General features: G+C 44.8%; 1 protein-coding gene across 2 annotated transcripts in view; it reads left to right on the top strand.

Annotated features, from left to right (window-relative positions):
* LOC139366161 (A disintegrin and metalloproteinase with thrombospondin motifs 2-like) overlaps positions 1-14,434 on the top strand; it is a 200,331-nt gene that overhangs the window by 127,769 nt on the left and 58,128 nt on the right. For both annotated transcript variants that reach the window (XM_071103330.1, XM_071103329.1), the window contains exon 4: positions 11,122-11,327. In XM_071103330.1, the coding sequence (XP_070959431.1) occupies positions 11,122-11,327 (206 nt within the window). The remainder of the gene's footprint in view (positions 1-11,121; positions 11,328-14,434) is intronic.

Genomic DNA, 14,434 nt, shown 5'->3' with positions numbered 1-14,434 from the left:
AACAATAGCCCAAACACTTTTATTTTATTCCAACTGTTATAATCCAATTCTAATGAGTATTCTTCAGCAGATTCATCATAATTGTTTTGGAAAACAAACATTCATCTTGATTAAAATACAATCTCCATTAAACTACTGTAATGTGTCCGTTGGGTTGCTGGGTTAGACTAGATCATGAGTGCATCATGGCTTATGGGCTTTCATAAATCATAAGTAGAAAAGCCTATTCTCCATCCCTATGGCAATACAGTGTGTGTCTCTCTCACTGTATGGGAGGACTGGAGAGAGAGGAGAGACCATTTGCATACATATTGTATCACACCTCTGGATGGGATCCTCTCTTTCTCTCTCTCTCTCTCTGTCGCTCTCTATCATTCTTCATATCTCTCCCCCCATGAAGCTTCTAAAGGAACACGTAATGAAGTGAGGAAATGAAGAGAGAAGGAGAGGAGGAGAGAATAGAAGAGAGAAGAGTTCTGTGTTCTCTGTGATGTTGAGACATTTTTCTGGTCTGGCTGTACGTTGAGTTTGTACGTTTCAGACTTGTTCATTGGTTAAGTAACAATTTTCATATATATATATATATATGTGTGTGCGTTGTGTTGTTGACGAGTGTCCATCTGATGTTTGTGTTTGCTGTGAATTGTTGTGAACGTCCGTTGTTGCTGAATGTGGACATTTCAGACTTGTCGATTGATTATGCAATGATTCTCACTGTCTGTGTGTGTGTGTGTGTGTGTACGTGCATGTATGCGAGTGCGTGAGTGTGTGCATTCGGACGCCTGCGTTGGGGCGTCCGTGTGTGTGTCATGACACCAAACTGATCAACACCCAACCATCTCTGACCTCTCATTGTGTCTCCGTATCAGCAATCTTGAGTCAAATTTGAGCAGTAACAATAGACAGGAGAGCAAAGGAGACAGCTCTGCTGTGGAGAGATAAAGTGAAGAGCCTTTCTGTATTCTGTCACCTGTCAGTCTGGGGAATGTGACTAGATCAGTTGCCAGTGAAATGGAAGGACATGCAGAATCCATACAGAATGAAGACTGGTCGTCTCTCTCTCTCTCTCTCTCTCTCTCTCTCTCTCTCTCTCTCAATTCAATGGGCTTCATTGCCATGGGAAACATGTTTCCATCTCTGTGTCTCTGTGTCTGTGTGTCTTTCTCTCCCTCCCTCTCCTGTCTGTCTCTGGTGGTGACACAGTGATCAGGCTGACATATGTGTGGCTGGCTGTCATAATACGTCAGCCCCGGTCGCAGCTCGCAGGCGGTCCCTCCTTAACACCAGTCTGTCAGGAAAATACAGGGCCCCCAGCCATGTGTGTTGTGTGTGCGTTTTTGTTTGCGTGTGCATGTGTGTCTGACGACTTGTGACCTGCAGGTCACAAAGGGTGAGGGCAGGTGTCTCTAGGGGTGAGGAGGGGTGCGGCTAGGTGCCAGATGCTGTCCAGACAAAAACAGTTTCGAATACACATGCGCTTAAACAGACGCACACACTCACACTACCTCTCCTCCCTATTCATCTGCCTGTGTAGCAGAAACTGTACTGCCCCCTTTCAGTGACGGGAACACGTGGGCGAAGAATTTGATGGTGACCTGTGAGAGATGGATCCGTCTGGCTGTGGACAGTGGTGGGATTATTCTCCCATCTCTAGTGTGGGGGCGAGCAGCAGGAAGTAGTGTCTTCCCTCACTGCCAACCCTCCCTACCTGCCTGGAGGACATGTTTCTCCGTCCGTTTATTTCATAAGAGAAAGAGACACTCCTTTCGAAATCTTTCCTTCGCGGAGACCTAACCCTAAATCAAGCTCGATGAGAGTCAGAAAGGCTTGATATCAGCAAGGCGTGTGTGTGTGTGCACGTAGTAGCAAGTTAGGGTTAAGTGCCTTGCTCAAGGACAAATTGACAGATTCTTCAGCTTGACAGCTCAGGTATTCGAATCAGCAACCTTTCAGTTACTGGCAACGTTCTAACCATTAGGCTACCTGCCACCCTGTGTGTGCACCTGTGTGTGTGTGTGTGTGTGTGTGTGTGTGTGTGTGTGTGTGTGTGTGTGTGTGTGTGTGTGTACGTATGTTTGTTAACTTGGTGGAACTAAATAGCCCTGGCTTTACTGTATAAGATGCTAAGGCAGTGTGGTTGGGGAACTCTTGGATTTCTCTGTATATTGTGTCTCCTTATAATAGACAATGATAGTCTTGATTGTTAATGTAGCGCTCAACAGGGAAGATTATGGCATTATTGTGCTGCGTGTGAGTAGTCCTATCTCTTCAACTTATCCTCTAGGTCGGTCTATTACCCACTCATATTCAGTTTATTTTCCGTAGAGAGAGTTAGCTAAACAAATCAGGCTAAATTGCATTATTGCAGTGATTGGATCATATTATCGTCAGCCTTAGCACAGTAACACACATGCACACACACACACACACACACACACACACACACACACACACACACACACACACACACACACACACACACACACACACACACACACACACACACACACACACACACACACACACACACACACACACACACACACATACATACACACAGGTGAGACATGGCAATGTAGCAGGACTCTGAAGCACAGAATGCAACAAGCTCTCACAGTCTCTCTGCAGAATCCGACGTTTGTCCATAAACGTAACATTTCAAAGGTTAAGTTTAGGCTTTCATTCATTCTGGTTAAGTTAAGGGTTAAGGTTTGGGATAGGGTTAAAACAAACAAATACAAAACTAGTTCCTAGCCATCCACCATCCCTGTGTACAACGCCCTAGAAAATCCCAATCCTTCTTGATGGTAATAGCGCTCACCATTGCCCCTAGTTGTCGTTTTTGAAGTAATCTCCCAACATCCTGCTTACATGGACAGATGTCGAATTTCGCAGTGGATCTTAAGCGACATGGCTGCAGAATCCTCCCCATCCCACAGACAGGGCCTGAACTAGATCCAGACAGTTACATAATGATGTGGCCATACAGGCCTCTATGTCTCCTGGCTCTCTATCTGACTGGTACCTCTCTCATCTTGGAAGAAAGCTCACTAAGGTCAGATGAACACATGTTAATGATGCACAGTGAGCACAGTGTCGCAAAACTAATGGAACTCATTGTTTGTGTTGTATTTTACAGTAACATGTGTGATGGACTAAAGTCACTAAATCATGAACTGGTCCCCTAAATCCACCCAATCAAATGAACAATACCAGCCAAGACCTGGAAATGACTTATCTGTTTGACCATGGGGACACATTCAAATAAATTAGTGGTGGAATATTGAAATGAATCATTCCGAAAACACTTTTTTTTCTAAACAGTTATTGGTTAATTAAAGCAAGTTTTAATTCATGTATTTTAATCATTTACATTGCGGGTTGTGCTTTGGGAATTGCAATCTGTCAAATTTGATTGCTGATTAACTGACTAAACAATGAAACCTATAAAATAAGGTGAATCAGAGTTGAATATGTGTATCATCAGAGCCTCTTCGTCTTATACTGCGTTCTGTTCCTTGTCTTTACTTTTAATGAGTGCTCGCTCGGTGGAGGTGCGACTGACATTTTTTGCGACCTCACAATGCGTTGCTACATGTCCAGATGCTAGCGGCCGGTTTAACGATCCGCGCCACTCATCACCTTGACGACCTATAAACCTGTCGCCAAGGAGCCAAAGTGTCCATGCTTTGAGCTATGTGGCCAAGGTGTGCATTTGTTAGCAAAGTAGTCTTGTGTGTGTGTGTGTGGGGTGTGTGTGTGTGTGTGTGGGGGGGGGGGGGGGGGGGGGGGGGGGTATGACAGGTGTGTGTACCTGTGTGCCTGTGTGTGTGTTGTTTGTTGAGTCAGTGAGCTGGATTACATAAATCACTAGGTATGAGCAACAAGATCTCACGGTTTAACCAATTTGACTTCAGATTCTGACGTTTTTCCATGTTTCTCCAAACCTTAAATGCCTAAGTAGCTCCAAACGTCAACTTTAAACATGTTTTGGGTTGCTCCTCCTGCCGCAGCTGCAACTCAGGTTGCACTGCTGCTGTCTCTTATTCTGACTGGTTAAGTAAAGAGGTTTGAGGGTTAAAACACCATCTCAGTCCACAACGCCCTAACAAAGCCCAAGCCTACTTGAAATAGCGATCACCGTTGCCCCTAGTAGCGGGTTTTGAAGGCATCTCCCGATGTCCTCGGGACATGGATGGATGTCCAATTTCGAAGAGAATCTTGAGTCACTTGGCTAGGTATGAGGCCTTGCACTGGAGTAACCTCGACATGTCTGACATCAAGGTCTCTACTGTTTCACATACGCACACATGCACACTAGTGGAGACACACCAAGAGAGAGAGACACACACACACACACACACACACACACACACACACACACCAAGAGAGAAGCAACGGAAAGAATATGTGTCTAAGGTCATTGCCACCTGAACATTTTCCGCAGTTCTTCAGAGTACAAAGAAACCTTCCACACTATGTCCTGCCACACGGTCTGCTTTAGCAATGACATCTCAATATTAGGACAGCTTTGACCTGAATAATCACCATTAGTCTCCTCCTCTATACACTCTTAGAAAAAAGGTTTCCAAAAGGGTTCTTTGGCCATCCCCATAGGAGAACCCTTAATGGTTCCAGGTAGAACCCTCTGGACAGGGTTCTACATGGAACCCAAAAGGGTTCTCCTATCAGATAGTTTTTTTTCTCTCTCTCTCTCTCTCCCTCTCCCTCCCCCCTCCAGGCACTCAGACATCCTTGACATTTGCAAAGGTTGAAAGACAGAGTACCTTTGTCTCCTAATAAGGGCCGGCTCTCCTCCACCTGAATGAGAAGTCCTAGGGGGAAGAGAGGGGAGAGACCAGAGGGAGGCAGTGGGGTGTCTTTTTTAGGGGAGAGGGTGAAATAATATGTTTATGTCTCATTGGTAAAAGGGAGGGGGAGGCAAGGGGATGTTTTGGTAGAGGGGGGGTAGGTAAAAGGGTCATATTTTATTTATTTTACTGTGGTCCCGTGTGGCTAATTTGGTAGAGCAGGGTGCTTGCAATGCCAGGGTTGTGGGTTTAATTGCCACGGGGGCCCAGTATGAAAAAAATACTATAATATATGCACTCACTACAGTAAGATGCTCTGGATAAGAGTGTTTGCTAAATGACAACTTTTTTTTGATGTAAATGGCCCATCACTGTACCCATGGAATGTAAATATATTCTAACTGCACTGCATCTGATTCAGGAGAGATGGAGAGGAGAGGGAGGAGAAGAGGGAAAACAGGATTAGGGAAGAAAAGGAGAAAGACAAGATGGACATTGTATCAGTCTTTTATGTCTTGCAGAGAAAGTGGTGTTGGTGACAAAAACAACAACTTTTTTAAATAGGCAGAATTATTTTGTAAGCATTGTCAAGACGAGCCAGACACAGTGAAACACATAGACTGATTACAGAACTGTAGGTGAGAAGAGTAGATGTTGTTTATTTCTGTGTACCTGGTGGCAGTCTCTGGAGGGAGACACTGATGCCTCTCCACAAGACTGTGACACTCGCTATAAATATAGTGAAGAAGACTGAAGCAGAACTGTGACACTCAAGGTCTTTCTGGTTTCTCTTCGTCGCTTTCTATTTCTCTCGCTCACTCTCTCTCTCTCTCTGTCTCTCTCTCTGTCTCTCTCTCTCTCTCTCTCTTTCTCTCTTTCTCTCTCTCTCTCTCTTGCTCTCTCTCTGTCTAATAGAGATAAATCATGACTTCACATCTCTTTCTCTCTCTCTCTCTCTCTCTCTCTCTCTCTTTCTTTTTCTCTTAGGACACCTGCTCAAAAGCTATTCAAGTTAAGGAAGTAGGCAGGCTGAGTTTACTCAAGGCCCAGGAATGACAGATGCAGTTGTTTGTAATAGACCTGTGGGCTTCGGGGAAGAAAATGAAGTCGACATTAGAGGGCAACCGTTAACCTGTTGCGACGACCAAACCCGGATCCGGGATTCTATTTATAGACCTAAGCTCATTACCATAACGCAACGTTAACTATTCATGAAAATCGCAAATGAAATTAAATAAATATGCTATCTCTCAAGCTTAGCCTTTTGTTAACAACATTGTCATCTCAGATTTTCAAAATATGCTTTTCAACCATAGGAAAACATTCATTTGTGTAACAGTAGCTAGCTAGCGTAGCATTTAGCGTTAGCATTAGCGTTAGCATTTAGCAGGCAACTATCACAAAAACAAGTAAAGCCTTCAAATAAAATAACTTACCTTTGAAGAACTTCTGATGTTTTCAATGAGGAGACTCTCAGTTAGATAGCAGATGCTCAGTTTTTCCAAAAAGATTCTTTGTGTATTAGAAATAGCTCAGTTTTGTACATCACATTTGGCTACCAAAAAAAAAAAAAAAAGAAAATTCAGCCCTCAAAACGCAAACTTTTTTCCAAATTAACTCCATAATATCGACTAAAACATGGCAAACGTGGTTTAGAATCAATCCTCAAGGTGTTTTTCCACATATCTCTTCGATGATATATCCTTTGTGGAAGCCTGGTTTCTCCTTGCTCTCAAATGGAAAAATAATTGGACCTGGCTTTGCGCTCCAATTTCGACGCAGGGACACCAGGCGAACACTTGGAAAATGTAGTCTCTTATGGTCAATCTTCCAATGATATGCCTACAAATACGTCACAATGCTGCAAACACCTTGGGGAAACGACAGAAAGTGTAGGCTCATTCCTTGCGCAATCACAGCCATATAAGGAGACAATGGAAAACAGAGCTTCAGAGATTCTGCTCATTTTCTGGTTGACGTATCATCTTGGTTTCGCCTGTAGAATGAGTTCTGGGGCACTTACAGACAATATCTTTGCAGATTCTGAAACTTCAGAGTGTTTTCTTTCCAAAACGGTCAATAATATGCATAGTCAAGCATCTTTTCGTGACAAAATATTGCGCTTAAAACGGGAACGTTTTTTATCCAAAAATGAAATAGCGCCCCTAGAGATCCAAGAGGTTAACAAGGGATGTTTTCGTTGTTATTTCCTTACCCAAATGTTTTCTTTATTGAAACTCTACATAATTCCCGCCCTAATTTGCAGTCATAGGACATGTTCTCCAAAGGAATGCCATCCTCGTAAAAAAGACTAAAGAGTTCAAAAGCTGCTTTCCGTCAATTGTGTTACGTAATCAGAAGTAAAAAATATCTGAACTAAACCTGTCTTTAAAAGCAGATGCTGTGGTTATGACATCATGCTCGTAATTAAAAAAAAGTTATTTTAAACAAAGGACAGGGGCCTTAATTTGAGCTAATTCCGTTAACGATGGTAAGAAATTGTCAACACGTGTGCTCACAGACACATGATAGGGTAGACAATGGCACCTGCTGGAAAAATAAATTTACACCCATGGGTGTTTAAGAAAAAATATCACATTTAATTATAATTTTTTCCCCTGCAGTTTTTCCCTGCACTTCCACTTTAGTTAGAGATAGGAAGCTGACATTCTCACCATGTTCTGTCACTCATGTGTAGCTGCAACTGAATCCTATTCCTCAGACTCCGCAGACAATATTAGCCATGCGGCGCGTTGTTTTACCCATGAGCCGGTTGCCTAGGTAACATTGCATAAGAGGAGCGGGAAGGAAAGGATGCCCCTTGCTAATTGACAGACGGGAGACTAGGTGGCAGATCTACCCAGCAGCCCCGTTGCTCTCTTGCGCTCGCTCGCTCTCTCTCTCTCCCTCCATCTCTCTCTCTCTCCATATATCGCTCCCCCTATCTCTCTCTTTCTCTCTCTCTCTTGTTCTCTCTCTCTTTCTATCTCTATCACTTCCCCTTGCTAAATGAGAGATGGGAGACTAGGTGGCAGATCTACACAGCAGCCCCCTAGCGCTCTCTCTCTCTCTCTCTCTCTCTCTCTCTCTCTCTCTCTCTCTCTCTCTCTCTCTCTCTCTCTCACATCTCTGTAGTTTCTCTTACCAACACTTTATACGCCAACACACTGATCGTATGTGTTAAACTAGTGTGGATCCAACAGTTCAACATAGTGTGTGTTAAAAAAACAATATGGCCCCTAATGCATCTCTCCATATGTGTTAGCTTAGTGTCTCTTCATCCTAATATCACTCTCCTTTGTATAAAGTTTTCTTTCCTTATTATATGAGTAAAAAAATACACTGTATATACAAAATAATGGGGACACCCCTTAAAATTAGTTGATTCCTGGGCACTCCCGGGTGGCGCAGTGATTAAGGGCACTGTACTGCAGCGCCAGCTGTGCCACCAGAGACTCTGGGTTCGCGCCCAGGTTCTGTCGTAACCGGCCGTGACCGGGAGGTCCGTGGGACGACGCACAATTGGCCTAGCGTCGTCCGGGTTAGGGAGGGTTTGGCCGGTAGGGAAATCCTTGTCTCATCGCGCACCAGCGACTCCTGTGGCAGGCAGTGCGCGCTAACCAAGGTTGCCAGGTGCATGGTGTTTCCTCCGACACATTGGTGCTGCTGGCTTCCGGGTTGGATGCGCGCTGTGTTAAGAAGCAGTGTGGCTTGGTTGGGTTGTGTATCGGAGGAAGCATGACTTTCAACCTTCGTCTCTCCCGAGCCCGTTTGGGAGTTGTAGCGATGAGAGAAGATAGTAGCTACTAAAAACAATTGGATACCACGAAATTGGGGAGAAAAAGGGGTAAAACAAACACCCCCCAAAAAATCTGCTATTTCAGCCAATCCTGTCACCTGTCACCGCCATTGGATTCTGGAGCATTGTAAAGGAGTTTTCTGGAGTGATGAAGGCCAGGAGAATGCTACCTGCCCCAACGCATAGTGCCAACTGTAAAGTTTGGTAAAGGGGGCTGTTTTTCATGGTTCGGTCTAGGCCCTTTAGGTCTAGTAATGCTACAGCATACAATGACATTCTAGACGATTCTGTACTTCGAACTTTGTGACAATAGTTGGTTTGTTGAGACTGGCCTGCATAGGAGACCCTGACCTCATCGAACACCTTTGAGATGAATTGGAACGCCTACTGCGAGCCAAGTCTAATCGCCCAACATCAGTGCCCGACCTCACTAATGCTCTTGTGGCTGAATGGAAGCAAATTCCCAGATCCAGTGGAAAGCCTTCCCAGAAGAGTGGCGGTTGTTATAGCAGCAAAAGGGGGGGACCAACTGCATATGCATGCCCATGATTTTGGATGAGATGTTTGACGAGCAGGTGTCCACACACTTTTGGTGTAGCTTAGTTATACCTGTCCAATTGAGATGCTACCAATATAATTGAATAAGCACCACCAGTGGACTAAGCACCACCTAAATGGGGATCAAAGTCTCACCTCTATTTGGCCTAGCGTTCTGGGTCTACTAAATATATAAACAGTGATTGAGTGTCTTGAGGAATATGTCTGTACTCTAAGTATTGTCATGTTAAATGTGCAGTGTAGTGTACTATACTTGAGTTTCCCACGCTTTCCCACAGTGACCACGCAACTGCTCCCCACAGTGAAGCATCTCTCTCTGTGAGACCACGTCCCTCAGCCTGTTTGCGCTGCCTGGCAACTGCAGGCTAAGGCCACGCACACACATGCTCTAACACACACACAAACACACACACTCCTCAGCTAAGAGTGGCTCTGTGCAGAGCCTGACAGGACATGGCTTGCAGATTCCAGATTGGCTTGTAGACTCCAGATTGCCGTGGTGTTCCCAGTCTACCTAACAAGCGGAGAATGTTCCATGGAGGCCACATTGTTTCTGTTTGTGTCGAGAGGTGGGATGGGGAGAGCCAGCCTTGGCTTTGGAGACGGCATCATTTATCCTCTCCTGAATCACAACACAACACTCCAGCTACAGTATCTCAGCCCGATACACACAGCTACTTGTGTGTGTGTGTGTGTGTGTGTGTGTGTGTGTGTGTGTGTGTGTGTGTGTGTGTGTTTGTGTATAGCTTCAATTACACGTAGACTTACCTAGGAGTGCCAAGAGTGTTTAGACCCAATGTGAAGAGCTACTTGCATGTTTATGTGTGTGTGTGTCTAAGAAGTTCTAAGCTTCAATTTCCTCGGCGTACACATCACTGACGATTTGAAATGGTCCGCTCACACAGACAGTGTGGGGAAGAAGGCTCAACAGTGCCTCTTCAACCACAGGAGACTGAAGAAATTTGGCGTGGCCCTTAAAACACCAAACATTTACAGATGCACAGTTGAGAGCATCCTGTCGGGCTGTATCACCGCCTGGTATGGCAACTGCTCCGCCCACAACCGCAGGGCTCTCCAGAGGGTGGTGTGGTCTGCCCAACGCATCACCGGGGGAAAACTACCTGCCCTCCATGACACCTACAGCACCCGATGTCACAGGAAGGCCAAAAAGATCATCAACAACATCAACCACCTGAGCCACGGCCTGTTTACCCCGCCATCATCCAGAAGGCGAGATCAGTGCAGGTGCATCACAGCTGGGGCCGAGAGACTGAAAAACAGCTTCTTTCTCAAGGCATCAGACTGTTAAATAACCATCACTAGCCGACTTCCACCCGGTTACGTAACCCTGCACCTTAGAGGCTGCTGCCCTATGTACATAGACTTGGAATCACTGGCCACTTTAATAATGGAACACTAGTCACAGGTTACAACAGGCCTACTTTTTTAATGTTTAAATTATGTTTACATTCTGCTTTACTCATCTCACATGTATATACTGTATTCTATTCTACTGTATTTTAGTCAATGCCACTCCGGCATTGCTCAATCCAATATTGATGTATTTCTTAATTCCAGTCTTTAATTTTTATATTAGTGTGTATTGTTGTGAACTGTTAGATACTACTGCACTGTTGGAGCTAGGAACACATTTTGATACACCTGCAATGACGTCTGCTAAATATGTGTATGTGACCAATGAAACTTGATTTGATTTGACGTCTATTGAGTGTTTCGCCACCACACAATCTGGGATGTGAATTACAATATTGGATTGATTAGTCAAATCTGTTAGAGATATATTTACATATTTACCAACAGTTATACCTAAATATTTGTGCTTTCAGACTGTGTCTCAGGCATCACGCTGGTGTGTGTGTGTCTGTGAGTGTGTGCACGTGTATGTGTGTGTGTTTTAGATATTAACCCTGTCTGTGTTTGTGTTGTCTCTAGGTGCTGATCTGCCTAGTATGATGGACCTGGAGTCCCTGTATCGTGGTGTGGAGCAGAGCATCAACCAGACCCGAGCCCAGAGACAGAGGAGACAGAGTCCAGAAAGAGCCTACAACATCGAGGTCCTACTGGGGGTGGACGACTCTGTGGTGCAGTTCCACGGCAAGGAAAACGTCCAGAAGTACCTGCTCACACTCATGAACATCGTAAGTACAGTACACTCACACCACAGGAGACTGCTGAGGGGAGAACGGCTCATAAAAATGACCCGGAGCGAATGGAACGGAGTCAAACACCTGGAAACCATGTGTTTGATGTATTTGACACCAGTCCCACTGATTCCCGCTCCAGTTATTACCACGCGCCCGTTCTCCACAATTAAGGTGCCACCAACCTCCTCACACAGAGTCATACACACATTGTAGGATACTATGTGCATTATGCGCCATTAGTGTGCCCCTAGCCCCTGTGTCTTCTGTTAGAAAGATGCTGCAAGCGGTTGATTCACTGTGAACACTTTAATCCAATAACCAGAAGAGTAATGAAGACGACTGTAGTATAATGTGTATGTGATTTCTACTAGAGGATAAATAATTATACGATAAGTCATGCATGAAGAGTCATCAGCAACACAGTAATGGTGCAATAAGGAAATATGCATAGACGTAATGGCAGAAGAATATGCATCATAATCTGGAATGTACAGTATACACAAATACAATGGCAAATATTATATGAAAGATGTATAAATAATAGGACAGGGATATACACTGAATGCACAAAACATTGACCACCTGCTCTTTCCATGACATATACTGACCAAGTGAATCCAGGTGAAAGCTATGATCCCTTATTGTTGTTGTCAATTGTTAAATCGACTTCAATCAGTGTAGATGAAGAGGAAGAGACAGGTTAAAGAAGGATGTTTAAGTCTTAAGACAACTGAGACATGGATTGTTTATGTGTGCCATTCAGAGGGTGAATGGGCAAGACCAAATAATTGAGTGCATTTTAATGGGGATTGGTAGTAGATGCCAGGCGCACGGTTTGAGTGTGTCAACAACTGCAACGATGCTGGGTTTTTCATGCTCAACAGTTTCCCATGTGTATCAAGAATGGTCCATCACACAAAGGACATCCAGCCAATTTGACACAACTGTGGGAAACATTGGAGTCAACATTGGCCAGCATCCCTGTGGAACACATTCGACACCTTGTAGAGTCCATGCCCCTACAAATCCAAGGTGTTCCTAATGTTTGGTACACTCAGTGTGTGGACAGGCGAGTGGCAAGGCTAACTAGCAAAGAGCTAACAAGGACATATTAGCCATGGGAGCTAGCACCTCAAGTGCACCCGCTGCTGAGGAGAGAGAGCGAGTGAGAGGAGCCTGGCCTAGGTTACTGTTGTTGATCGCAAAGATGGGGGCCTTTTTCATTGAAGTAAATCAAAAGTTAGACAAGAAAGAGTACAGACTAGTGAAAAGAAGCCGACAAGGGGATGTCCTTCATTGTGACAAGTTGTAATATTGTCGTGGACACAGATGAGAAGAACGTTAGCGTGGCCAAATGGACTATGTGTGCAACTCGCTATTCAGGTTTGAATTTTCAAACTTGAATTTATTTATTTGTGTATTTATTATCATTTGATTCATCATTATTATTATTGTATATCATTATTATTATGGTAGGCCTATTTAAGAATCTAAATCAGTGAAAAAAGTGTTCATTTTGTTGAGACATTTTCTTTGGCTAAATTAAGTTTGCACTGTATTTTTACATTAGTGCTCCTTAAAAGATACAGTAGGTTAAAAGTAGGCGAAAAAGTAGGCAATATAATATACACTGCTCAAAAAAATAAAGGGAACACTAAAATAACACATCCTAGATCTGAATGAATGAAATATTCTTATTAAATACTTTTTTCTTTACATAGTTGAATGTGCTGACAACAAAACCACACAAAAATGATCAATGGAAATCAAATTTATCAACCCATGGAGGTCTGGATTTGGAGTCACACTCAAAATTAAAGTGGAAAACGACACTACAGGCTGATCCAACTTTGATGTAATGTCCTTAAAACAAGTCAAAATGAGGCTCAGTAGTGTGTGTGGACTCCACATGCCTGTCTGACCTCCCTACAACGCCTGGGCATGCTCCTGATGAGGTGGCGGATGGTCTCCTGAGGGTTCTCCTCCCAGACCTGGACTAAAGCATCCGCCAACTCCTGGACAGTCTGTGGTGCAACGTGGCGTTGGTGGATGGAGCGAGACATGATGTCCCAGATGTGCTCAATTGGATTCAGGTCTGGGGAACGGGCGGGCCAGTCCATAGCATCAATGCCTTCCTCTTGCAGGAACTGCTGACACACTCCAGCCACATGAGGTCTAGCATTGTCTTGCATTAGGAGGAACCCAGGGTCAACCGCACCAGCATATGGTCTCACAAGGGGTCTGAGGATCTCATCTCGGTACCTAATGGCAGTCAGGCTACCTCTGGCGAGCACATGGAGGGCTGCCCCCCAAAGAAATGCCACCCCACACCATGACTGACCCATCGCCAAACTGGTCATGCTGGAGGATGTTGCAGGCAGCCGAACGTTCTCCACAGCGTCCCCAGACTGTCACATCTGTCACATGTGCTCAGTGTGAACCTGCATTCATCTGTGAAGAGCACAGGGCGCCAGTGGCGAATTTGCCAATCTTGGTGTTCTCTGGCAAATGCCAAACATCCTGCACAGTGTTGGGCTGTAAGCACAACCCCCACCTGTGGACGTCGGGCCCTCATACCACCCTCATAGAGTCTTTTTCTGACCGTTTGAGCAGACACATGCGCATTTGTGGCCTGCTGGAGGTCATTTTGCAGGGCTCTGGCAGTGCTCCTCCTGCTCCTCCTTGCACAAAGGCGGAGGTAGCGGTCCTGCTGCTGGGTTGTTGCCCTCCTACGGCCTCCTCCACGTCTGCTGATGTACTGGCCTGTCTCCTGGTAGCGCCTCCATGCTCTGGACACTACTCTGACAGACACAGCAAACCTTCTTGCCACAGCTCGCATTGATGTGCCATCCTGGATGAGTAGCACTACCTGAGCCACTTGTGTGGGTTGTAGACTCCGTCTCAGGCTACCACTAGAGTGAAAGCACCGCCAGCATTCAAAAGTGACCAAACATCAGCCAGGAAGCATAGGAACTGAGAAGTGGTCTGGTCCTTTATTGGGGGTGTCTTGCTAATTGCCTATAATTTCCACCTGTTGTCTATTCCATTTGCACAACAGCATGTGAAATGTATTGTCAATCAGTGTTGCTTCCTAAGTGGAC

This window comes from Oncorhynchus clarkii, chromosome 14, assembly GCF_045791955.1.
Source record: "Oncorhynchus clarkii lewisi isolate Uvic-CL-2024 chromosome 14, UVic_Ocla_1.0, whole genome shotgun sequence".
In the NCBI taxonomy this organism is placed as follows: Eukaryota; Metazoa; Chordata; class Actinopteri; order Salmoniformes; family Salmonidae; genus Oncorhynchus; species Oncorhynchus clarkii.
Note: the sequence above shows the minus strand (reverse complement) of the source record. Positions and strands in the feature narration are given on the sequence as shown.